The 24831-nt window shown below is 39.7% G+C and overlaps 3 protein-coding genes across 6 annotated transcripts in view; 2 read left to right on the top strand and 1 right to left on the bottom strand.

Moving 5' to 3' along the window:
* Positions 1–124: 124 nt before the first annotated feature.
* Positions 125–5743, bottom strand: slc25a40 (solute carrier family 25 member 40). 2 transcript variants are annotated; one of them, XM_046044878.1, is made up of 10 exons: positions 5566–5743; positions 5236–5343; positions 4006–4065; positions 3807–3913; positions 3612–3679; positions 3132–3256; positions 2297–2580; positions 2073–2154; positions 1117–1197; positions 125–1032 (listed from the first exon to the last, which is right to left on the bottom strand). In XM_046044878.1, exons 2-10 carry the CDS (start codon positions 5333–5335, stop codon positions 899–901), a joined length of 1041 nt encoding a protein of 346 aa, XP_045900834.1. In that variant the 5' UTR covers positions 5336–5343; positions 5566–5743; the 3' UTR covers positions 125–898. The 2 variants fall into 2 exon arrangements, with proteins under 2 accessions (XP_045900834.1, XP_045900835.1); XM_046044879.1 differs by having other exon boundaries at positions 5578–5742.
* Positions 5744–6011: 268 nt separating this feature from the next.
* dbf4 (DBF4 zinc finger) lies at positions 6012–13697 on the top strand. Of its 2 annotated transcripts, none has more exons than XM_046044875.1 (13): positions 6012–6254; positions 6509–6643; positions 7749–7918; positions 8121–8324; positions 8474–8524; positions 8610–8679; positions 8788–8855; positions 8992–9037; positions 9140–9185; positions 9282–9407; positions 9951–10065; positions 10969–11084; positions 11206–13697. In XM_046044875.1, exons 2-13 carry the CDS (start codon positions 6583–6585, stop codon positions 11993–11995), a joined length of 1863 nt encoding a protein of 620 aa, XP_045900831.1. In that variant the 5' UTR covers positions 6012–6254; positions 6509–6582; the 3' UTR covers positions 11996–13697. The 2 variants fall into 2 exon arrangements, with proteins under 2 accessions (XP_045900831.1, XP_045900830.1); XM_046044874.1 differs by having other exon boundaries at positions 6013–6346.
* Positions 13698–14619: 922 nt separating this feature from the next.
* The window catches only part of adam22 (ADAM metallopeptidase domain 22), a 71849-nt gene continuing 61637 nt past the window's right edge, over positions 14620–24831 (top strand). For both annotated transcript variants that reach the window (XM_046044506.1, XM_046044505.1), the window contains exons 1-3: positions 14620–14831; positions 15112–15272; positions 18638–18714. In XM_046044506.1, coding sequence (XP_045900462.1) covers positions 14735–14831; positions 15112–15272; positions 18638–18714 — 335 coding nt within the window. In that variant the 5' untranslated portion in view covers positions 14620–14734. The remainder of the gene's footprint in view (positions 14832–15111; positions 15273–18637; positions 18715–24831) is intronic.

The following is a 24831-nucleotide window of genomic DNA, read 5'->3' as shown; positions in this document are numbered from 1 at the left end:
GAAACAAATTTATTTGGAGAGTATTAGTATATTGTAGTTTGTATTATTGGTGACTAGCCGTGTACCTCGACACTGAACTCATGACTTTGCCTTTAGCTTGTTTCAGCAATCATTTGCACAGCCGTACAGCAGATGTTTTATTGGATTTGTTTGCCTTTATCATTTTGAATAAACTCCACTTATTAAAACAGTGAAAATTTGATAGTGACATTAGTTTCTTGTTGGCAACAGGTGTGTTGACAAAGCTTGAATAAAGTCAACAAAGTCAATCAGGTACTTCACATTTTCATTTACGTGTGTCACAGTCCTCTTCCACAGTCTCTTGTCAAATTGAAGAAAAACACTCATAGCTTTACACTCGCACTGTACTGGCATGATATTGGCTTTTTGTGCGTTTGTCTGTCACACACATTTACACGTTACAGGGGATTGGAGTGGAAGTGCAAAAACACGGAGATCCTCTTTTGGTGTCAGGGAAGGAAACCCGGGGTGACATACAGAGGAATAAAATAGAAATTAATCATACAACTCTAATGTAAGGACTTCAGGCACAATGCACATGATCCCAGGAAGAGCGCCACATGTGGGACCTGGAAAATTACATATTAACAAAAATGTGACTGCCATCTGCTGGCTGATAAATACATCAAAGAACACAGTTCAGTTGTACACACACATTATCTATAGCAGGAAACATAAAACGATATAATATTCTAATAAAAAGCTTTTGATATACATTTTGATCATCTATAATGTCTTGTAATGCAGAAATGGGTCAAGCAGTTCATTTTTTAAATTCCATTTCTAATTGTGTTATTAGTTTGGCAACATAAGCCTTTTCCTTCAAGGTGTGGTTGTAGAGGTGTTTGGAGAGAAATGACTAAACTGGAAAAGAAAATCAAGAGTTGCTGGTTTGCAGAGACCCTAGTATCCTCTCCTGGTTATGTTTGCGGAAAAAGGCCTTCCCAAACTCATAAGTGCTGATCATGATGGCACAGGCCGGGGCCACTTTGATCAGCCTGGGGAGGAAACCTGGCGGAGATAAGAACAGATAAGAGGCTTGATTACATGCTGTTCTGTTATATATATATATGACTGGGTCACAAAAGTATCTACCTGCAAGAAGTCCACTAAAGCCGTCCTGTGCCACGATCCTGCTCATCACTCTGAAGGTGGAGGAGGAGACCTGACACGACACTGAGAAGACAACAGTAATGTTATGCTGAACATAACTCATGGACTCTTAAGAACTGACCACAACAGCTGTAGTTTCAGTAATCTGACGTACCACCACAGGCCTGTCAGATGAGTTCAAGCAGCACAACCCGCCATGTTCTTTTGAACTGGCTTTAAACTATTTACCACCTGAACATAGAGTTTTCCTTTTTGTTTCCCCTCAAGTAGGTGTAATGTTGGAAAAATCATATTCCACACTGTCTGACAGTATCACATATATTGTATCAGCTTCTTCAAGTGAAATATTTAGCCCAAGACTCAAAATGAATCTTGAAATATTTGGTATCTTTGGAGACTTTAGTAGACAATAAAAGGGATCCCAGATAGTTGTCTTGGATTGAAGTTTGGCTGCGCAGCACCAGACCAACCGGCACGTGCTGCTTGTTAAGGGGTTTTAACACGTTTATATAAAAGTTGATACAAGACATAATGATCAATGACTGGATGTTGCAACCATTTATCCATCACTTTAAGCTATTAAGTTCAACATCTCTGCTCCCTGATTACCTAGTTTGCTTTCAATCACAGTACATAATATTTCATCTGACTGAGGGTTGGTTGAAAGTCTAAAGTGCAGTCATCTTGTCATAGCTGGTAGCTTATTTTCTTGCCACCAAATTTTAATCCTACTTATTTTCCTCCTAATCCTAACCATGTGGATACATTTATTTTTAACCAAATCAATTTATTCAAATTAGCTGGGCTACAACACCATGCAGAAGTATCTCCTAGGGTTAAGGTACTCCTGATTGGGAATCCACTGATGTACAAGATTTGTAACCTTATGACGAAATTTGCTAATTAAAATGAGAATAAAGAGTTATTGCCATAATTACAATTCTTTGCTTGTAGCTCTCCCAGCTCAACCTGCCTTCTCGTCTTGACAACGTCAAAAGGTAACGTTACAATGGATGCAATCTGAAAGAAATGGAATCATGTATTAATTACCAGATTAATTATTAGTTTACAATTTACTTATGAATTGTGATTTATTTTTGTCAAGATAATCAACATCCTCATCTACATGTTGAAAAGCTACATGTTGCGCCGATGCACTTACAGAGCCAGACACCGCTCCGGATATGAAGGTTATAGTAAACGTGGGTTCTCTGGTGTTGTACCATTCACACAGCCAACTCTTGCCCTTCTCATAGTTGTACCAGTATATGGCAGAGAAGGGCACGTCTCGGAGGAGTGTGGGCCCCAAACCCCGCCACAGAGACAGCCAGCCTTCTCTCTGCACTGCCGAGCGGATGCAATCAGTCAGCTCCCTGTACGACTGTTTCTGAGACTGCAGCTTCGTGCGAATCAGCTCCAGAGGGCTGATCACCGTCGCTGAACCCACTGACACACACAGAATGGAGAGAGAACAGAGGGGTGAAAAAGCTCAAAACACATCTTCACTTGCTGCTGGACAGAAGTGTGTAAAAATCATACTGTTGCAGAGAAAACTTATCAAAACACACCAGACAACAACGACTGAGTTAAAAAGCTTAATTTTCACTGAAAACCCATTTTTTCAGTTTGGAGGAGCATTTTAATGAGAGTAGTGCATCACTTTATAAATGATCATAAAACAGCTTTTCAACATGAAATGTAGTGTAGGATGAAATTACAGATACTCCGGGCTATAGGTCAAAATGTGTGGATAGTTGCCCTTGAGAATTAATCTGGAAATTAAACCATCAGCATTATTAAAATACTGCAATACGTTCAGCTGAACTCATACTCTTATTGATTGATGCCTTTTCTGTTAAACAGACATCTTCTATTCTGTGAACAACAACTGAATGCAGGTGACCAACAGTAATTGATTTTAAAGCTCTTAACACTATGCCGTGTGAGAGCTGGAATCTGTCCGGCTCTCTTCAGTGATGCAACAGCGGTCAGCTCACCTCTAGCGATAGCTCCTGCCAGAAGAGGGGCCTCCTGAGTATGGTCTCCCATCCTGACCCTCAGCGCTGCACACAGCTGGTCATAGCACGTGAAGTAGATCACTGTAGCTGGGACTGCCATCACACTTGGAAACACACATGGAAAATATCCATAAATTATGCCTCCATCAAAATTATTCCAGGCAGGGAAACCACAGAAACAACACCAACAAATTAATTAAAGTGTTTTATTAAAGAAATTTCCATTTTGATAACACTTAACATAAATAAATCTTTGGTAATCAGCCTGCAAAAAAAAGCTCAAGTGGTTTGCCACTAATTGGTCCAACTTCAAAGGGAAGCACCCTTAATGAGTGCATTAGCTACAGGCTAAACGGCTGTCGATCCACCACATTTGCTCAGTAACTCTGCTTTAAGAGGAGAAAAGGCAGAATGAAGTGCAACGAGGGAATAAAGGGACACAGAAGACTTCACACTCACAGCGTTGGAGGTAGGCCGCTCCATAATGCCTTTAATCCTTCATGGCGTACGATCTTGACGAAGGCATCCTGCAGAGATGCAAAGTGTAGAGTAAGTGTAGAAAGATCTGCTGTTTGGCAGTCAGGGGTTTTCTGTGAAGCTCAACTTTACACAATGTGTAAATGATGACATGCAATTGGCATGGGAGATTTTTACCAGTGTGCCATTAAAGTGACCGCTGGCTTTGTACCAGGCCTTGGAGCTGCCATTTTCACACACACATATGTGGTCCATAAGTCCATTGCAGTAGACAAAGCATTTCCCTGAAAGATATTGAAAAAATTTATGTGGTCATCTAACATTTACTGCATCAATATACATAATACTAGACCAACGCACTTCATATTAATTTTACCTTTGGGGAAGGGATTTTTCTGTGCTTGCAATCTGATCTTCACAACATCCAAAGGTGTAACTGAAAAAAGCAAACAATTAACATGAGCCTCTTATGTATGACAATTGGTACACTGTACAAATGTTGCCAAATGGGATGTCCCCCTATGCAAAATATAGATCTACTGTACTTATATTATACACCAATGATTGAACATTTATTTGGCCTGTTCGTATGCAAAGGTCCAGGTGAGGTGCGACATGAGTGTTTTTGCCTGAAATGTTGTATATATTTCACATTGCTATAAACCATTTTCAGAAGCTAAACAGATTTTCTGTGGTGTTTTTCTACATTCCAGGCAAACATGAATTTCCCTTCATTCCAGCACACTATGAAAATGTTGTAAATGTAAATTTGAAACTTGATCCAGATTAACAGTGAATGTCACAGTGAACATAAAGTCACTTTTTGTTTTGTTAAAGTTCAATACAGAAACTATTTTTCAATCAAATATATATCAAAATATCACATTCACGTAATAGTTTTAAACATGCTTATTGTTTGTCTTCTGGGTTAACAAAGCTCATAAAAACTACAGCATTCTATTTGCCAGTTGCCCTTAAACCAGTAAAGATTGTTATTGTTTAGGCCATCAGCTTCATTATCACCACAAAAAGAAGAAACAGGATGTTCACTGTGGATTGTCCATAGTACACTCATTTGATAGTTTATTAGGTACATCTTGCTATAACCAATGCAGTCTCAGATAACAGCTGTGCAAAAAAGCCTACCTTCATGAAGGTTATAATGTACGGTTTTTATTGACACTGTTTTAGAGAGGTGTTGATATAGCTTCATTTTTGAGGCTGTAGTTTGGGCTGCTGTTGAATTATATTGCACAACAAAGTGTTTGCTTACAGATATTTCATTAGTATAATAAATTAGAATTTACAGACTCAAAATTTCCATTAACTTGAGTCAACACTTTAAAATGATAGCATTGTATTAGACTGCATTAGTTTGAGCTAGGTGTATCTAATAAAGTGCCAACTGAGATGTAGGTGTCAAGCTCTTTTAAATTTGTCTTTCATGATGTACTGAATTGAGTAGAAACTTGTCTGGAATGAAAGGAAAACAAACAACGTGTTGTGCGAAATGATCAGCAGTAATGCTGCATTTAATGAACTAAAACAAGTAAAACACCAGTCTTTAAATACTAGACATGACAGGTGATTGGTCTGGTTATCTCACCAAACAAAGATGTGAGGATGGCTCCGGAGCAGGACGCCACCATCTGTTGGAGTGGAGTAATGCCATAACCGGCTGAAGAAGCAGGACTTTCACCACTCATACTTCCTTCTAAAAACAAAGATACAGTTCGACATTAGACCTGTTTTAATCTATATGTTAGTTGTCGTGTATACAAGAACTTGCTTTACTAAATGAGCTAATTCGCGACCACAGACACGTTGGCTTGGTTATTATAAGAATATAATTCCAGGTGCTGCAACATTACATGATGAAGAAGCCCTTAGGCTAACCTGCGTTAGCAAATTACTTTAGCTAACGTTAACTTCCTACCTGCTAAATTACCTCAACGAAGTCTTCCATGAACACACACGTCCCTCTCAGGTTTTTTAGTTCCCGACAGTATGAGAGTTATCACTGTCCTACAGCCTCTAATCCTTGCTTACTCACGTGTGCATGTTCAAGGATTGTTGTAACCCTAGCTAGCTTGTCAGTTTACACAGCAAACATTACATGATCACAATGTTACCTAATGTTAATTTCAGCAGAGCACATTCGATGATTTTTTTTCCAGAATGTTAAATGCAATAAATATGTACAACACATAATTACGCATATCGTATTTAAAATGTTTTTTGTAAATCAAACAATTTGTCGATGTCAATTTTAATATATCTATTTATTTTATTAGTGACGTGGAAACATCTCATGCAAACACAAACGAAGCATTTACTTGTTTCTGATGTTGCCAGGTTTGAAAAGTTGCCGTAACACTTTGGTTAAACCCCCACAGTTTCCGGAAGGTATGGAAAGGACGAGAGAAAACGTCAATCGCATTGTCAAACATGGCAACATAAACGTCGTCCACCATTGGATTTAAAGCGGGAAAGGGACGTTTAGCGAAGTTGTGACCTAGACAAAGTTTACTACAGCTGTCTAAACATTAGTAAAGCGGCTTGCCAATGGATAGTCTGCGTTAACAACCGTGCTAACACATCTCTTGTTCCGTTTAGTAACGTTAGGTGAGGGAATAATGTAACGTAAGTTGAGAAAAGCAGCTAACCCACAAACTGTCCTGTGAGCGAAACGAGACACTGCGTTAACGTTAACTAACGTAAGAATGCATTTAAAAATTAGTTATATTTATATAACGGGGGAGGAGTACAGCATCCTGTCTTAAGTAACGTTACAGTGCTTATAACTATTCAGACCCCTTATTTGGTTTAAGTTAATTTCCATCTTCTTTGAAAATAGTCCTGTCTTTGTTTACACACAGGAGACAGATAAGTTACGGACTTCCTCCGGCATGTTGACTCAAGACAGGACGGCAAGAAAAACGTTATTTTGTCAATGAAAGATAATATCATGAAGCCAAAGCGCATCCAGAGGCATACGGGATCCAACTGGCAAGGTAATCTAATTGTTACTTCTGTATTTAAAGGTCATTAACGTACCATCGCTGACTAATCACTGCAGAATAACCTGACTCTAACTTACTTGTATGCTGTACTATTTATTTATTTTTATTCAGATTTTGTAACAAACTATTTATATTGCATATATTGTATAAACTGTATAATTATTATACCATAATATATTGTATGTACTGTGTAATGACTGTCAGTTTATACAATCACGTACCTCATGTACGCACAAACATATTTATTCCAGTATCCTTTGCACTCTGCTCCATTACACTTATTGTCTTGCTGTCTACAAATGTTGGGTTTTTTTGTTTATTGTGTGTATGTGTATACTATAAGCTGTAGTCTATTTTTTGTTGAGCCTTTTTTTGTTTATACGTGCTCTGTGTATGTACATCGACAGCAATATAAGACCAGAGTCAAATTCATATGTCCTCATATGTCCACACATACCTGGCCATTAAAGCTGATTTTGATTCTGATATAATGATTTTAAGTAAAGTTTATACTAAACTTCACAGAAGCTAAAAAACAAGCAAAAAGTCACTTTTATTCAAGCTATTTGAGTCGTATTTTCACTTAAAGACTGTTTTTAATTGAAGTTACGACCACTCAGGTCAACCTTAACAGTTATTTTATAATATAGCCACAAATTTGTCTCAGAAGTCTTTAGAATCTGTACAACAAAGACAACCCTATGTCCTCAAGCCCTTGATTCGGATAGGAAAAAACTTGACACAGAGACCCTTTAAAAGGGGAGAAAAACTTAAGGAAAAGTGACTTCTAGAATGGACAGACATCCAATAGCCCTCATGTACACAATTGATAGAGTAACAATACTGAGAAAAAGTGTGACAGAATTGTTACATAACATGTAAGTGTTAGGTGTAATCACTTAAAATGATTAAAAACAAGTTGCTCTTTGTATTTCTGAAACTGTAACCATTACGTCACCATTACCAAGTTTGACAGGATAAATGACTGATCAATCAGTTTGTCATATGAATGATTACATTGGTGGTTGATCACAAGCACCTCAGCTGAGACACCACTGGATCTCTCATCATGTGACTTTCCTGATTGCCCTTTTAGGGAAAAGTGTCAGTGGTGGTGACAAGGCAGCACTGAGCCAAGCTAAGCTGATATCGCGTGTGTCCTCTCCTGCTAAAGTCAAACCTTTTGCCGGGAAAGTGTTTTACCTTGATCTGCCATCAAACAAGAGAGCGGATACATTGGAGAGTGACATCAAAGAACTGGGAGGGGTAAGCCAAAAACACATTTCTCCATGTTGTTATTTTTGGCTGTCAGAAAGGTTAAAATATTAAGTACTCAGATTTCAGTTAGTTACCCGATACTGTAGAACACTGTCACTGAATACTGCAGTTGTTTTTCTGGAAGAGATTGGTATAAAGGTCTTTATCTTTCCCCCAAACCTTATTTTTTTTTCTCGTGTTTGTCACTCAGACTGTTGAGAAGTTCTTCAGTAAGGAAATTAAGTATCTGATATCCAACAAGAGGGAGGCTAGATATGTGCAGTGCTTCCGGCAGGACTCTCCTGTCCCCAGCCCGGACTCCGGACAGAGTTCACCTCACCCATGCTCAAAGCCGCACCGGCCTGGCAGCCATGGGGACAACGTCAAAAGCAGGTCTCCGGGCCAAACGGATGCAGTGAGTTCACTGTCACTGAATCATCCACCATAGTGTAGATATGATGTTTTTATGTCTATTTCACTTCTCACCAGTTCTGTTCCTTTCTAGATAATTTTTACTAGTTATTAATGTCATCTAGTTTTTAATTTTCTGTTATTTTATTGCAGTTTGTGACAAGTCGAGGGAAGTCTTTGGTGGAGAGAGTGGTGAAAGAGCAGGTTTGTTAAGCCAACACTAAGTTTAAATAGGAACTGTATTTACCTATTTTGTTTTCTGTGCTAATAAAAACTTGTTTGTTTTTAGGAGAGGGTACAAATGAACAAGATCCTGTCAAATGCTCTGGAGTGGGGTGTGAAAATCTTCTACATAGATGGTATGTTGTAGAGGTTATATCTGTTTGTTTTACATCAACTGTTATGTACATTATTGGCATGTGTAATTTAAATAATGACTTTTTTAATTTCTTTTATGGCACTTGCAGATATAATATCATATGTTCAGAAGAAAAAAAAGATAATCAGCAGCCAGTGTCCCGCTGCCAAAACAAGTGTAAGTTTTCAAATTCTTAAATTAGTCCTTTGTAAAAAAACTGCAATCAGATTTTGGTATTAATTTCTTGAAAATTATTGGTTTAACTTTGGTACCTTTTGTTTTAAAGTGCATTTTGTTTTGTCATTCTCTATAGGTCAAAGCTGAGTCGGCATCCAAGCAAGGCTTTCAGAAATGCAAAGGTAAGTGTCTGATCAAGGACTAAACAGGTTTTCACAGAGCCTGTGTTGTTGTTACTAGTTATTAAAATAATTTAAACTGACTGTCAATGGTGTTTGTTTCAGGGGGGCGGCTCAGTAAACCATTCATCAAGGTTGAGGATTCAAGTAGGTAAGAGACAGTAGGTTAAAAGAAGCTGACATCCACCCACCGTCCTTGAGTTGTTTACATCTATTGACGTCATTGTGTTTCTTTTCTCTTCCTCAGACACTACCGTCCAATCTCCCTGACTATGCCGAACATGCCTGAATTCAATCTGAAGACTGTTCCTCCCTGCAGTCCCTTCTGTGTCGAGGAGAAGGATCCTCCTGGGAACAAACAGCGGGGGAACAGGTATGGTGTTCCCACTCTGCTTTGCTTTTAGCTAACCTAGCATGTGTGCAGCACAGTATGTCACGCTTTGACAAGGACGCTTTTTAAAAAAACTTTTTTATCATACATATTTTAACCACTGGAATCACAATTTGTGCACCTAGCTCCTTTTATATTTTTAGTGATCTGTCTTTATAGATGGTTTTTAATTTGTTTTTATTTTATACGATCTGGTGACGCCAAAGACAGACTCTCAACATTGTGGAAAATAAAGTAACTGAACATGTTTATATTTTTCCACTTTATTTAAAAAGTGCACTGTTTGCTTACATACATTTTTAATTGTAATTCAGGCTGAGAAATTCGGTATTTGAAACTTTGTGAACTTGAGTAGAATTTAAAGTTCTGTGGGTTTGAAAAGTGCTTTTCTGCACATTCACCACGGTGACTGGGCACTTCTGGAGCCAGACCACAAGAATGATTAAACAAAATGCAAAAATCCAAAATGTTCTCATCTAAGTTTGGTTTTATTTGTGCACCCTCTGTGGGCTGCTCTGGGAACAGAGGTCCGAAAGCCTCAGCCAGTGAAGAGAGAGCACACGGCCGAAAGAAGAACCGAGACAAGAAACGAGGTGGATACTGCGAGTGCTGTATGATCAAATATGAGAATATCAAAACGGTAAGTTATAACATTTCTAAAAGCGAAAGCTGTCAATACGATATAGTTATAGTAATTATATTGGTAATACCACATAAGCCAAAACACACAACACAGCGTAAATATGTTTTTGATCCTGCAGGGCTTACTGCCCTTTTATATGTGTTTTATTTTGAAAGACTATATTAAGAAGTCATATCTTATTTATTTAAATTAACAACAATTTTCATTTGGGTCACAGTGTAATTAAATGTATTGGAGTTAACAAAGACTTGTAGCTTACATTAAAGCATTTTTACCCTAATTTATATGCACAACTCTAATCAAATTTTCGAAGTATAGATGTGTTTAGACATTATTTTGCCATTATTTTTGGAATGTGTAATAAGAAAGGACAAACTCAGCAGTAGCTAAACTTGTGAACAGTATGAAGGTCTAGCTTTTAATTGACTGATGCTAGTTCATCAGTAATTCACCTGGATCAGAGTGCAAATTAAAAAAATTCCAGTAGTCTTGTATTGCAAGGCTTTCTGGGTATGGAGACCAATGACCTACATACCCAGAAAACCTTGCACTCTGAAAAAGTTCTTTGAAAGGAGTTTGATTGAATCAGAGCTCTTCTTTTGTTGTCCCCTTGATGATTGCCACTGATTTAAAACTGAATTTTGAGGAAACTGAATTGGGAACACTGCTGAAATAATACTCACAAATTAAAAACAATGAGTTAAATACAATTTCAATCTGTTAAATACAGTTTCAAACAGTAATCAGTTTGAACATTTCAAATTGAAAACTGATCAATTCAGATTCAGTTTGAGCTTGCACTAATTTCAAAGAATTGTATGCTCAGTAGCTTCCGCTGGACAGCTATAATTATAATTTTTTTTAACTGGGTGATTTAAAAAAAAATAATAAATTGTTCAGCACCTACAGAGTGAACGGCACAAGGCTTTCTCCAAGAGCAACAAATATTTGGTTGTGGACAAACTGGTTTCAACCCTGCACTGCAACTTCATCCACATCAGAACTCAAGTTAAAAGGTAATTTCTCCCCGAACCTTTTAAACTTCCATCAACATATGTTCTCAAGAAAATAAATTTAACATTAAACTTTTATCTTTCTATTCCACTCTACTTTTATATTTTCTTTGATTCCTATCAGACCAAAGTGCAGTGTTTCCTCCATTCTGACTGCACCTGGACCATGTGGGAATACTGAGCTACGGCACAAGGGAGATCTCGATATCACAAAGATTATTAAAGAAGAGCAGCACCTGTCTGTTGATGGGCATGAGGAATCTCATTCAGGACACACTTTAAAAACCGGATCACTTCCTGCTTCTGTTCCTCTGATTCACAGAGAGGGTGGCAGGAGGAGCTATTACACTCACTCAGACAGATCCAAGCACAAATCTCTTGCAGGTAAACGACCTTGCAGACAGAATTCATTGACTTCTCGTGCTGAAAAGGCTGGGCAGGCTCAAATACCTCAGCCCAAGAAGGAAACGGCTCCCTCTACAGGTGAATGTCTTGCCTCTGTTCCCTCTAGAGTTGCTCAGGTTGACCTGGTGGACCAAATAATAGCTCAAGACAAGAACAGCACAACCTCTCACCTCCATAATATGAATGTTTCTTCAAAAAGCCTTGATGTTTTAACAAATCAACAAGAGACGTCTGATAAGCAGGATTCCTCTGTTCAGGATGGAAACATATTGCCCGGCAAAATTACCGTAAACAATCTCTCAGAAAAGGAAGAAGAAATCCTTCCTACAGTCAGCTTTTCTCCAGTCCGGAAAATAGAGAGGAAGATCCGAGTTTATAAACGCAAAAGACGGAAAGTGGACGAACATGTAAAACTAAGTGGCATTCCTGACAACTCCACACTTAAACTTTGGGAGCTTTTTCAGTCAAGTGATGACATGGATGTGGAATTTCTGGGGTTTGAGGACTAGGAAGGGAATACATGACTTGAAGGGATAAACTGGACTAGTATTGCCTTTTCCAATACTATAATCAACACATTCTGTGCCATGGACAATGCACACCACTAGAGTTTTCTTCAGAAACATCAGTTTAAAGACTGCTGAATGATCAACAGTGGCTTGTTTTGTTTCAGGGGTGAAGAAATGCTTAATTCTTCCCTGTTATTTTGTTTTATTTCAGATGAAAGGCAGCAGCATTGTATAAGATATACAACTTAAAAAGAGCTAAAGCTTTATGTGGCTTTAAAAATGATGTTTTTGCACATTTGCTTTTGCTGCAAAAAAATAGTAGAAAATATGTTAATTTAGATTCTAAAGTCAACACAAAGAAGTGTCAAAGTGGAATTGAAGAAATTTATTCAAAACCATAATTCTCGCCTGGCGTCTTGAGATTGAGTTGCAGCCCTTTTTAGTACAATCCACATGTCTGAAGGTTTAAATATATTTTAAAATTTGTCTAGTCTATATCTATATCTCCCTTTGTGATGGGTATAAATTTAATAAGGGAAATCAATAATAGCTAATTGCTTTTACTGCTGCTTTGCATACCAGTTTTATGAGACATTTCTTCAAGACGCCATGAACTGGAATAAAGTGTCTCAGCAGAAGTCACATCACAAAGTGTTACCTTATTTAAGACATAACTGTAATTTGTGTGGATCTTAAAACAGACATTACAAAACAGATGTATTTAAAAATAATTTTACCAGTTTGATACCTTTTATTACCACTTGAAAATCTATGAAATATTACTGTGTGAATGAACGTTTACAGAAGTGTTTTTATTTACAGTCTTCAAATGCAGTCTTTTCCACTGAATACTGACTGTTTACTTAAAGGGAAAAAGGCAGCTTTAGTCAAAATATTGGAGAAAGATGACTGGAAACTTCCCAGACACTGGGAACTGATTTTATATGTGTATAAAATACATGTAGTTGTTGCAGTTTAATGTGAATGACCTGCAGGTTGGAATTGTGGTACTTGACATTATACATGACATTTTCGGATTCTTCCTAAGTGCACTTTTAATGTCCTGCCTTCATGTGCTTTTTCTCCTCTCTGATGCATTAGCTCAGCTTCTCCCTTTTCCCTGCGTTTAGTGCATCAGCATAGTGCCCTTGTTCCTCCTCGCTGCTCTCAAATGGATGCACTGGGTCAAATAGGAGCCTCTGTGCCACAGGTATTAAGAAAAACACATGAGCAACAATGTGTTCCAAGGTACAGCAGTACTACAAATATAAAAGGCAACACTGACATTGTCAGTTTTGATCCTCATACACATTATAGCTTGCTGCCACTGTGTTTCTATGATCATAGTGCACAAACTGTACCTACCTCAAACATATGAGTAGTGTTATTATTAAACCAGGTTTCAAATGTACACACTTGCAATACATATGTAGCCTTCAATCCTTACAAGTTGTCAAACTGGTGAGAGAAACCATGCAGGCACAGGGAGAACATTGTGCCAGTGCTGGTTGTGACCCTGCTTTTAGTTATTTAACTACAGAAGGTGTATAAAAACCCATGATCAAAATAGTCATACATTCTGTCATTGTGTTAATATATTTAATGAAAATAAATGATTCCCCTTTTTCCTCGGGAACCCCCTCGAGGACCCCCTCACTTTGAGAACCACCAAATAAAACTTCCACAACTTTTGTTATCTCAAGGTGTTTTAAAGTTTCTTGAATGTAAGCTGGCTCTTTTCAATCCATTATAAACATGAACGGGCTTCAAGATCTTCAGACTAAATGTAACATTGTGCCAGACTGTGTTGAACACTTGCCTCAGAGCCACATCAGCTCCTTAAGTAAACAATTGCTCTGCTGCTGGTCAGTTCATTAACTCTGTACGATTTGCTGTGTGCCTCTGGGGCAATTCCAGCACCAGGTTAAGCATCTGGTGTGTACATAAACACTGGTATGTAAAGTATTTTGTTGATGCTGCCATGTGTCAACGTTGTAAAGGTTTTGTGGACCTGTCAACACATCTTACAAGACGATCAACATGTCACACATGAATGAGAACCAACACCACCATCTACGCATGTTATTTGTGTCAAAACTGGAAAATATGACGGAACTATAGGGTATTGTTGCAGCCCCAAAAAGTGAAAACAAGTATAAAACATCCACAAAAACAATACCACCACACACCCATAGAAATGTAGCCTATACCCCTTATCAGAACTTTGCTTTCTTGAGCCCTGGCTGATGACAGAGTGACTCACGATGATAACAGGCAGGACTGGGCAGGAATGGCGCTCCTGCAGCAATTTAACATGGAGGGAAGTGGAGGAGGCGGCGCGTTAATATCATCCAGCCAGCGGAGGGCCGGGTCCGCAGCTTCTTTCCATCCCGTCTCTACTGCTCGCTCATATTTATGCATTAGGCGTTTCTGCAGTGAGCCGCTGGATATTGATGTGTTTTAAGGAGGTGTCCCCAGTCACCTCCCCTCCCTTCTTCTCCCTCTCTCTTTCTCTCCTCCCTGCCTCCTCCGTGCTGCTGGTCCGCGGGGGTCTCGGTGCGCTCAGACGCGCTCGGCGTTCAGACTCGTAAGGACCCCGATGGCCCCCAACCAGAGGGACTGCGCTAACCAGACGACCAGCTCCGGCTTCAAGCTCCCCTAGCGAAGGCAGGACCCCGAGAGCCTGCTCCTGGAATACCGCATTGTTTTATAATTTCCATCAAGAGAGAGAGAAAGGTGATGGTGCTGATGATGCGCCCGCGATGGTGGATTTCCCTTTTGTGCGTCTGTGGATTGATGCACGTCGGTCACCAGAGCAGCCCAAATGACCAAAATGGTAACTGATGCTATTTTAGATATAACATGAATTATTATCGCGTAATCAAGACGTTAAATAATCGTTAAAGGGCCTGTGTTTATTTGTTTTTATCATTGCTTCGGCTACCTCATATCTGCATGTAAAATATGCATAGCCTGTAGCTGTTTCGTGTTACCACAGGAAAACAGGACCAATCGACATTTCAGATGTCTGTGTTTGTGATGAATGCGTCTCTGCATCGCTTCCCGCACAAAAGGGACAGGCGGGTAATGAAATCGGTGTTTTCCTTTCTGTGCAGGAGACGCCTTGTCGAGCTTGAAGGCTCTTCGTGATGCAGGCAGGTTTGTCGGGAAGGAGGGCACGGTGCCTCTCCGCCTGCTCTACAGCAGGCACAACCACAGCCAGATCACCGAGGATGAGCTCAGCACCAGGGTTAAAGCCAGCTCCGGATCCACACAGGTACCGTATACACCATGTTTGTAGTGTTGTCAGGAGGGAGAGCGAGGAGTTTCTACATGTGTGTGCTCTCTGTTTTCTGCGTGTTTGGGTTTTTGCCTTGATTCATCTCCTCCTCTGCCCCTGTCCCTCGGAGGGGAAATTAATAATTAGTTAATTACAAGCAAAACAGAAGAAACATTTAGGCAGGAACTGGCCGCACTAATTAGACTGTCTGCATGTGCTATATGGGTCATCATTGCCTTCGTATGCAAAAAGAAGACCACTCTGCCTTTGAATTGATATAAAATATTCAGCTTTGTAATAGGTCCTCCTCAGTTGTCACGTTCATTCTGTCAGCACTGTACATTTAGGAAATAATCAGCTATAGTCGTGTGTCCAACCAGGATAATTAATAATTTAGTGATATCTTCTGTGTCCGGCTGGGTTGCTGTCCCAGCAGCTGCCTCACCTATACCAGCTCATATCTGATATCCCATGCAGCGTTTTTCCACTTTATTTATTATGAAAATGACCAGAGAGTATAGCTGTTAGAGCTCGATCTGAGTGGACGATATTATCAGCAAATTTCAGCATTTGACAGATATTGGTATATGTCGAGTAATATGTAAGAAGTTACAGTAGAGAAATGCTAAAGATGTTTGAGGTAATTTAGAAACAGGATCGCTGTTACATAGGTTGACCACCAGAGGGCACTGACAAGTTAATTTTTCAACTTCTAAATGTCCGGCTTTGGTAAAAAGGGTCACAATTTGAGGAATCCTCATTAAAAATGTTTGTTTATGTGTAAAAATCTCTGCTGATATGTTACTATCAGATTCTGTTATCTTCTCTTGGTCAATATCGGTATTGACCTAAAAAAATCCTAATCCCAAAAAAATCTATTGTGCTCTACTAGCTGAATATTTACTGTAATAATCTGCAGGAAATGTGCTCTGAAGAGGGATTGAGTGGCAAGAGAATTCATGCACTTAAATAAGGACACAAATACATAGGCTACATATTTTTACAGTTATTTTACTTTCTTTTAACTGTAGCAAGTGTTTAGATGTCTGGATCTTCATGCAGCCAAGCAAAACACTGTAGGCTAGCCGGTATAGTAGGCTATGCATTGGTTAAACCTCATTTCCTAGTATGTTTGGACATGACCACACACTAAATCGATGATGTAACAAAATTATGCAGAAATCTGTTGGTAGTTATCTAAAACTGATGGGCACAACAATATTGTTTGACAGGAAAGCCTACCAGAGCCATTTGTCCTTGTCTGTATAATAACCGATACAGTGCAGTAATCATCATTATCACTGTTACTGTGTTCACTGACTCAGTTCAGTGAAGCAACCTGTCTGCTGGGTTCATTTCAAGAGATGAGTCAATTGCCATTGTCCAAACCTGTCATGCGTTTTTAATTTGTGTGGCTTGTGTAGGCTAACCTATTCAGGGCTCAGAGAGTGGAGAGGACCACAGATGGTAGCATGCAGGGAGGTGCTAACCCTTTGTCTCTCTCACACCTTAGACCGAGCTGCAGCCCGATGGGTAAACAAGCTAACAGGAACCATCTGCCATCAGATCTCAATTCAATATTTTCCTTTTGAAGCTGATACTGAACTAGATCTTACAGCCAGGAGGCAAATTTCTTCAGAGCAAGGGAACATTTTTTACCTTCTACAACAGTTGCTCAAACCATGGCATATTATGTGTAAAACAAATTTTCATGGGTAATTTCTGTGTATTTCCTTCACAGCTCAGGAGATGTTTTCATTTGACTGTGTCTGAAAAAATGTATTGTGTACGGGCAATCAGTAACGGTCTCAAAGTTCTAATTAAGCTATGAAATATACGTTGCAAGTGAGGAATAGATCCAGGGTAGGAGGAGGAGGAGACATGTTCTGAGACTCTTATTCTCCGGAGAGATGAATCTGGTGTGCAATCAGCCACGATGTCACTTGCATTAGAGTTTGATCATTTATTGGCTGTTTTTAGATCAATAGCCTAAAAACAAATCTGTCAAATTGTCCTGAAAATGTGTGACTTGCAGGATGTTATTTATAGACTTCTGTTGCATTGCCTATTTTCAGTCTCAGACACAAACAACTCCACCACTGAATGAGGAGTTCAGCAAAGTGCTTGTGTTGTTTTGGTGGAAATAATGCTTCAAGTGAACTCTGAACATGTGTGTGTTGGTTTAAATGTTTGCCTTCCTTCCTCTGTCTGTGTGTGTGTGTGCAGTGGATTGATAGCACTTACAGTAATACTTCGACAGCCATGAGTGGAAAGTAAGCTCGCTATAACTCAGAAATCAATGTGAGAAGAGTCAGTGGTGGCTTCAAAATATTGGCCCGGCTCAGTGAAGGTGGGATGCTCTTTCATTAAACACAATTACTGGTACCTTCTCCCATCATGGATCCAATCTGCCAGATTAGATTTCATCAAAAGTGTGCCGTGGAAAGGGATTACCCTTTGTACACACACACACACACACACACACACACACACACACACACACACACACACACACACACACACACACACACACACACACACACACACACACACACACACACTCCTTCTTACTGGCTCATATATGCATTGAACACCCATAGACACACTTCTACAAACAATAGAAACTGTGGCCAATGGGGACCTCGTGGGCTAAGGTCATCCTTGTGTGAGCACAGGGGGACCTCCTCAAATGGAAACAAAAAAACCACACACACCCCTCCTCCAGTCTGTAATGAAGGTAGCCCGTGGGCTCGCAGAGTCTGGGGGAGGGTGAGATGTGTTTTTAGCTCAGCTCTGGGACTCCACTGGACCTGCACAGGAATGATTGTGGGGGGTTCTCATTGACCCAAGGGTCTGTAATGAAGCCCATGCCATATGTGCCCAGAGCTGGGATGATTCAGGCTCTCGTTCTATCAAAACAATCACACACACCGTACACTTGGTCAGAGAAGAAAGAAAGTCTCTGTGTTTGTGTTATATACATATCATTGCTGCCAGAAGGAAATATGGTTCAGCATTTATGAATTTCAATGAATCCTTTGCTTTACAAAAGCAGTTTGCTTAACATAGAAATTAATGGTCATCAAGGTAAAATAACAGTACATTATGTTGCGTGCATGCATGCTTACTGAAGTTTATGTATGAGCGGGTTTACATAAACTGTAGATTAGATAGTTTACAGAAAATTAAATTCAGAAGAAGACGGAGCTTAATGAAAACAGTCTCCTTCTTACTGCCGATTGGTGCTGAAATAGACAATGCAGCTGTGAAATGATTCCCACATATAATAATAAAGTGACCCATGAATATGATAATGGATGCCTTGAGTAATATTAAATTACCTATCTTGTTTGCCTTTTTAGGTGAACCATGTGGCCCAAGCAAGCTTTCAAGTCGACGCTTTTGGCAGAAAATTCATCTTGGATGTAGAGCTGAATCAGTGAGTATTAAAGTCTGTCTCTCAGTCTGGCTAGTCATCTGTCTGCCTAGCTAGCTATCTGTCTGTCTAGCTAATAGCTTACTGTCTGTCTCTGTCTGGATATCTGTCTGTCTAACTGTCACGCTATCTGTCTGTAGGTTGATGTCTTCATTGCAGTTGATAGTAGAGTTATTTCTCCACTTCATGTTTTTAATATGCTATGGCTTACCTGACAATCACAAAACTGATATGTCTAAATGAAGGTTGATTAACTTTAACGCTGACTTGCTTGTTGTTGAAATTATCCAAGCAGGAGTCATTAGTCAGTTTCTCGGGCTTGAGTAGAAATTCACATTCTATTCTTCTTTAGTCTAAATCCCAAAACTCATATTGCGCAATAATCTAATGCTGACTCCAGCATTTTAACTGAAGTTGGGCATTGTGGTACTGCTGGAGAGAGCTCGTATTTCCCTGTTCTCTCAGTGCTGTTTATTAGCTGTTAGCTGCACTCGTAAGACAAAAATACCTAATGTGGGTGTGTGTGTATGTTTGTGATTTAGAGGTTCTATCATAATAGGAAGTGATTTACGGTAAAGGCTAGAGCACTGCCCTGTCAGACACAGATATTGATCACAGCACTGCTGATGGAAAGCGAGCCACTCTCTCTCCTTATTTTCTCTCACTCTCTCACTGTGTCTCACACTCTCTTGTAGCTTTTTTTTTTATAAAAATCACACATTTTGGCGTCTTCCTCTTTAAACCGTTCGCTGTTCCTCTGTTTTGTTTTCCTTCTGTCACTCTTTGAGACCATGGCTTATTTGTCTCATTTAGTCCCCAAAACAGAGAAGCCTTTGAACTTGGCACACACATAAGGTGATGCTGCCCGCTCATCACAGCTGAAGTCACTCCCCTACTGAGTGAAACGTTGCATCACAGGAGTTCCCAGGTTTAGAGGATATGTTTCTTTAAAGCCTGCAGCTCACTGCGTGACCTATCAACCAGTCATGGATATAAATGTGTTGTATGCACGTACATAAATGCTCACACACATTCGTGAAGATATGCACAAGATTGTCACACATGCACATACACTTTCATCAGCATTTGGTTTGATGCAGAGTCATTATTCATTTGTGTGACATTGTGTGCTTATGGTGTCCTTTTCCGTAATTTCTTAACTGCATGTGGTGCAAAAAGTCAGTTAGAATATCGACTGAAAGAAAACACTTAAGTGAAATCCTGTTTTTAGCTTACCAGAGAGAGAATAAGCCTCCAACCAGACAGCTCTGGGCAACAGTTTGTTTTGACATGTGTGGTTCTGAATAAGAATGAGAGACTGAGGTCAGTGTTGTACTGTGTGACATTTCTCTGTTTTCTCTAAAAATCACCAACTGTCTTCTTAATCAGTTTAAAAAAAACATTTCCTAGTTCCAGCTTCTCAGTTGTGATGATTTGCTGATTTCATTTGTTTTATTTAATCGTTAACTGAATGTTTTTAGGTTTTGTATTATTGGTTGGGAAAACAAGCAATTTGATGACACCGCTTGAGTTTTAGGAAATTGTAATTGCAAAATGAAAGACAAATTACTATTGTCTTTCATTTAGTTGCCGCAACAGTTTAATAATGAAATGGTCACTTAACAGAACATTAATGGGCAACTGTTTTGATGATCAATTATGGAATTTATCAAGCAAAAAGGCCAAAAATGTGGTTGTTCAAGCTTCTCAAATGTGACGATTCACAGCTTTTCTCTGTTTTATATCATTGCAAATTGAATGTCATTGAGTTTTGGATGAAACAAGAAATGTTTGGGCTCTGAGAAATTGTGATGGGCATTTATCACTGTCTGCTAATCAACTGACAAAATGCTAAACAGATTAATCGAGAAAAAAAAAACAATCGATTAGAGGTTCATTGTGTAAGTAATAGTGGCATCTAGTGGTGAGAGTTGCGAATTGCACCCCCCCCTTCTCTATCCAAGCGAGTTGTATAGCTACGGTGCCTGAGACAGGACAAAAGATGTCCTCTGTGAGATAGCAGAGTTGCCAGTCAAGAGATCAGGTTTCTTTACATTGATATATTAAGAAATTATATTTACTTGATTATTCAGTAAAACCAAATGTTATTGTGTATCACATCTAGTGCATCAAGTATTCCCACTGACAGATAACAGGACAATGTAAGCCTCACTGTTTCTGCACCACAGTACATTATAAACCACAAAATATATGAAGTTTACAAAGGCATTGTTAGGTGAGGATCAAGGCTCCTCTCACTTTGCTTAATTAATTAGATAAGCAATCTGCAAATCTTACCAAAATGTCTTTTTTAATTTTTAAAATACAACAGAAACACAAAGTAGTACTGACAGCCATAATTTCAGCTTGTGGTAAAATGGTGCAAAGTTTTTAATGGTCATTTAGCATGTGAAAGTACAGTGGCAAAGCACTATAAAAAAAACCTGCTGTTACCGTTTTATTGCCAATAAGATTCATCAGCAGGTAACGGCACATAACAGAGCGCTGTAGAATAACTACATTAAATTACAATCCAACAACATATTTTTTTCTACCAGGGCAGTAAAAGTTTAGTTGGCTGATCTGAGCTTTCACACTGGAAGCTATGTGTTATTGCCAATTAGTGATCAGCTGATTGTCTAACGAACATAACCGACAAAGACAAAACAGAGCGCTGGAGAGAGAGAGAGTCATTAAATTAATCCAACTACATATTTTACACCACAAGCCAAAGCGCAGCGTTGGAGAATATCTACATGAAATTAATCCAACTACATGTTTTTTCTACCAGAGCAGTTTAGATGGCTGATGCTTCCATGCTCTAATCTAACGTTACCTTTTATTGCCAATTACTGATCAGCTGATTGTCTCGCTAACTTAACAGGAAAAGCCAAACCACATCGCTGGAGAACAACAAGGCTACATGAAATTAATCCAACTACATATTTCACAGAAGTAGACAGGAGAAACACACCAGGTCTGTCGGTGATTATGGCCAGCTTCTAGCTAAAGCTATCAAACAGCAGCTTTCATGTGCATTGCTAAAGTCTGAGTAACTTAATTACCTGTCCAGCAGAAAACAGACAACTTCAGCTCCGCTTTGAAAACATCTTTCCCACATCAAAGCCTTCCGTCTGGGAAAATCCACACCATTATGTCTGTGATTTTTTGCTGTCAGCTGTCTACATCTGTCCCGTCTCCTCTGGCTTCATGGTACAAAGATCCACAGGCTGTCGGCTCTCATGCTAAATAACACATGTGCTCGTACATTTGTCCAAATGTAAAAAACCAGAGGACTACTCAGAGACTGTTTATTATAATTATTGTTATTTCTACTTCTATAGACCCATTTAATGTAGTGTCGGGACGTCTACACTGCCGGAATTATACAAGCAGAAGAAAACGCCGTGATGACGAAACGCGCTCTGTAGCGCTGTTTGTCCGTTGTCGGCTATTGTAGAAACATGACGACACAATACTGCAACCTCCATAGAAAGGGGGTGCCTGCGGTTATGTAGATATAAATGGCTCATTCTAAGGTAATAGAAACATAATGGTTCATTATGTAAGATCTTTATACACCACTGAAAACATAATTACAGATATTATATTGCATTTCTGTCAATAAATCCTCAGAAAAATGGCGGCACAATGTTCTAGTGGATAGCACCGTGGCCTAACAGCAAGAAGGTTGTGGGTTCAAACCCACGGTTGCCCCGGCCTTTCTGTGTGGAGTTTGCATGTTCTCCCTGTGTCTGCGTAGGTTCTCTCCGGGTGCTCCGGCTTCCTCCCACTGTCCACAGACTAGGTTAATTGGTGACCCTAAATTGTCCTTAGGTGTGAGCGTGACTGGTTGTTTGTCTATGTATGGCCCTGCAATGGATTGCGACCTGTCCAGGGTGTACCCCACCTTTCGACCAATGTCAACTGGGATTGGCTCCAGCCCCCGCAACCCAGTACACAGGATAAGCGGTTGATGATGGTTGGATACTTGTGTGTTTGGTGATTGGTAGTGTTTGAGTTGTGGGAATGTTTTGTTTTGGCTTGCCACTCTGGCTGCGGCTGCATTCCTGTCTTTGTCCCTGTCCAAGTTATCCGTCCCTCATGGGGAGAAAGATCTCCAGTTTCCCTCTGTGAATGAGTACACCTTAGATTCCTCCCCCTGCTGCCCTCCTCTCTCCTCTGTCCTCATCACTGTCCTCCTAACACACTCCTCTGTGAACTGATCCCCAGCTTGAGAGCCACACTGATTTTGTGTACAGATAGCTTTCATGCCAGACAGAATAAACCCAATTGATGTGTGAGTGAGTCCAGGAGTGGGAGGAATTAAAGCTGAATGGGCCAACATTGTTTTTTGGCTCCCAGTAACAAAACCTAGATCTCTCATTTTGATCAATGAGGAACTCTACTGCTGTGCATTTTTCGTGTTTAATTTTTGCCTGAAGCAAACAGGAAAGGTGTGTTTTTTAGCTTTAGCTGTTGGCTGTGTCTCTAGTGTAGTCTACGGTATGTATTGTCATCATTATCATCCTCATAAGCAGCCTTTTCAGAGTCTTTGCCTCAAGTTAATGTTTTTCCATAGACTGTGAATAATAGGAGTGTAGGCGTTTTGTTATAAAGTCATATATCTTGTGAATTCGAAGCACATGTGCTATTTGTAAATTTTCAGTCTACTGTTCTTTCTTTCTGATGTGAACATTTTAATCGGTTTGTGTTAACATTCACGGTCCCTGGAGGATGAATTTTATTGATTTTGGTGGTCCACTGACTTTTTATATAGCGCCAACATGAGGCGACCTTTAGACCATCCATCCATCCATCTACCTGATTGGCCTGTTCAGGGTCATGCAGGCTGGCTATCCCAGAATGCACTCTGCAAGAGGCAGGCGAAACCCTTGATTGGTTGGTATCCTTTTTTGTTTGGATAAGAAATTGGTCAAAATGAGTGTCCTGTATGGTGAAAATAATCAGTTAATAACATTAATGTGTGTGCTATAGTCGTTAGCTCTTTTATTAGCAACATGCCGTATTGACACGAGCCACCCATCTGAAGTGTGACAATCTATAAAGAGGAAGTCAGGAGGGGGTTGGTGGGTCATGGGGTCTTTATTCCCCCGTTGCTGTCTTTGTCTTCCTCCTAGTACTCCATCTCAGCAGCCGGCTACAATTTACTATTCATGGGACTAGAGTGGGCTGAAAATGTGTGCAGGATGGGGGGTTGCCTCTCATCTTAATCATCCTCAACCCCACACACACAAACACACACAAACTCACACACACACAAACACACACACACACACACACACACACACACACACACACACACACACACACACACACACACACACACACACGTATTCACCCTTGATTGCCTCCTCCCTCCACACCCACTCTCCATTCAGCAATGCCCCTACCAACACTTTACCCCGCCCCTCCCACCTGCTCACGCTGAATAATAGATAGTGCTGTAAGATTAAAGAGGACTGTGCACACATATGTATGTATGTATGTATGTATGTATGTATGTATGTATGTATGTGTGTATGTGTGTATGTATGTGTGTGTGTGTGTAATGGTTTCCAGCTTGTCCATCGTGCGGTAAAAGGGAAAAATCCTGACGGTGTTTGTATACCGTGGCCTCTTACTCCCGTGGCCTCTTACTCAGAGGTCCCTCACCAGCAACAACAGAGTTTTAACCAGTTTTATCCCATTGACTTGTCTGAGCTTTTAAAAACAGTATCACAAATGAGAGTGTCCTCCGGCCCACTTGATATAATACCTACAAAATTTTTACTGAAAGTAATAGATTCTGTTGGGCCCCATTTGATCTCTGTTTTCAACAGCTCCCTATCTACTGGTTGTGTCCCTGATTATTTTAAAACGGCTTGCGTGAACCCACTTTTAAAGAAACCTGGTTTAGATCCCTCCCTCCCACAAAATTTTAGACCAATTTCAAAACTGCCTTTTATTGCAAAGATTCTAGAAAGAATTGTGTCCAAACAGCTGCTCACTGTACTGGAAAATAACAAATTATTTGAAAAGTTTCAGTCTGGTTTTAGGAAGTACCACAGCACTGAGACTGCCCTGCTTAAAGTCACCAATGACCTTTTAATGTCTGCT

This window comes from Micropterus dolomieu, linkage group LG03 (assembly GCF_021292245.1).
Source record: "Micropterus dolomieu isolate WLL.071019.BEF.003 ecotype Adirondacks linkage group LG03, ASM2129224v1, whole genome shotgun sequence".
NCBI lineage: Eukaryota > Metazoa > Chordata > Actinopteri > Centrarchiformes > Centrarchidae > Micropterus > Micropterus dolomieu.
Note: the sequence above shows the minus strand (reverse complement) of the source record. Positions and strands in the feature narration are given on the sequence as shown.

Bases quoted from the DNA above. Each gene is read 5' to 3' on its own strand.
- slc25a40 (XM_046044878.1), bottom strand. From the start codon at position 5,335: ATGAGTGGTGAAAGTCCTGCTTCTTCAGCCGGTTATGGCATTACTCCA. The intron at 3,257-3,611 runs GTGAGTGTGAAG...TGTGTTTCCAAG, and splicing joins AGCGGCCTACCTCCAACGCT to TGTGATGGCAGTCCCAGCTA. The intron at 2,155-2,296 runs GTAAGTGCATCG...CATTTCTTTCAG, and splicing joins CCGGAGCGGTGTCTGGCTCT to ATTGCATCCATTGTAACGTT.
- dbf4 (XM_046044875.1), top strand. From the start codon at position 6,583: ATGAAAGATAATATCATGAAGCCAAAGCGCATCCAGAGGCATACGGGA. The intron at 6,644-7,748 runs GTAATCTAATTG...TTGCCCTTTTAG, and splicing joins TACGGGATCCAACTGGCAAG to GGAAAAGTGTCAGTGGTGGT. The intron at 10,066-10,968 runs GTAAGTTATAAC...TAAATTGTTCAG, and splicing joins AATATGAGAATATCAAAACG to CACCTACAGAGTGAACGGCA.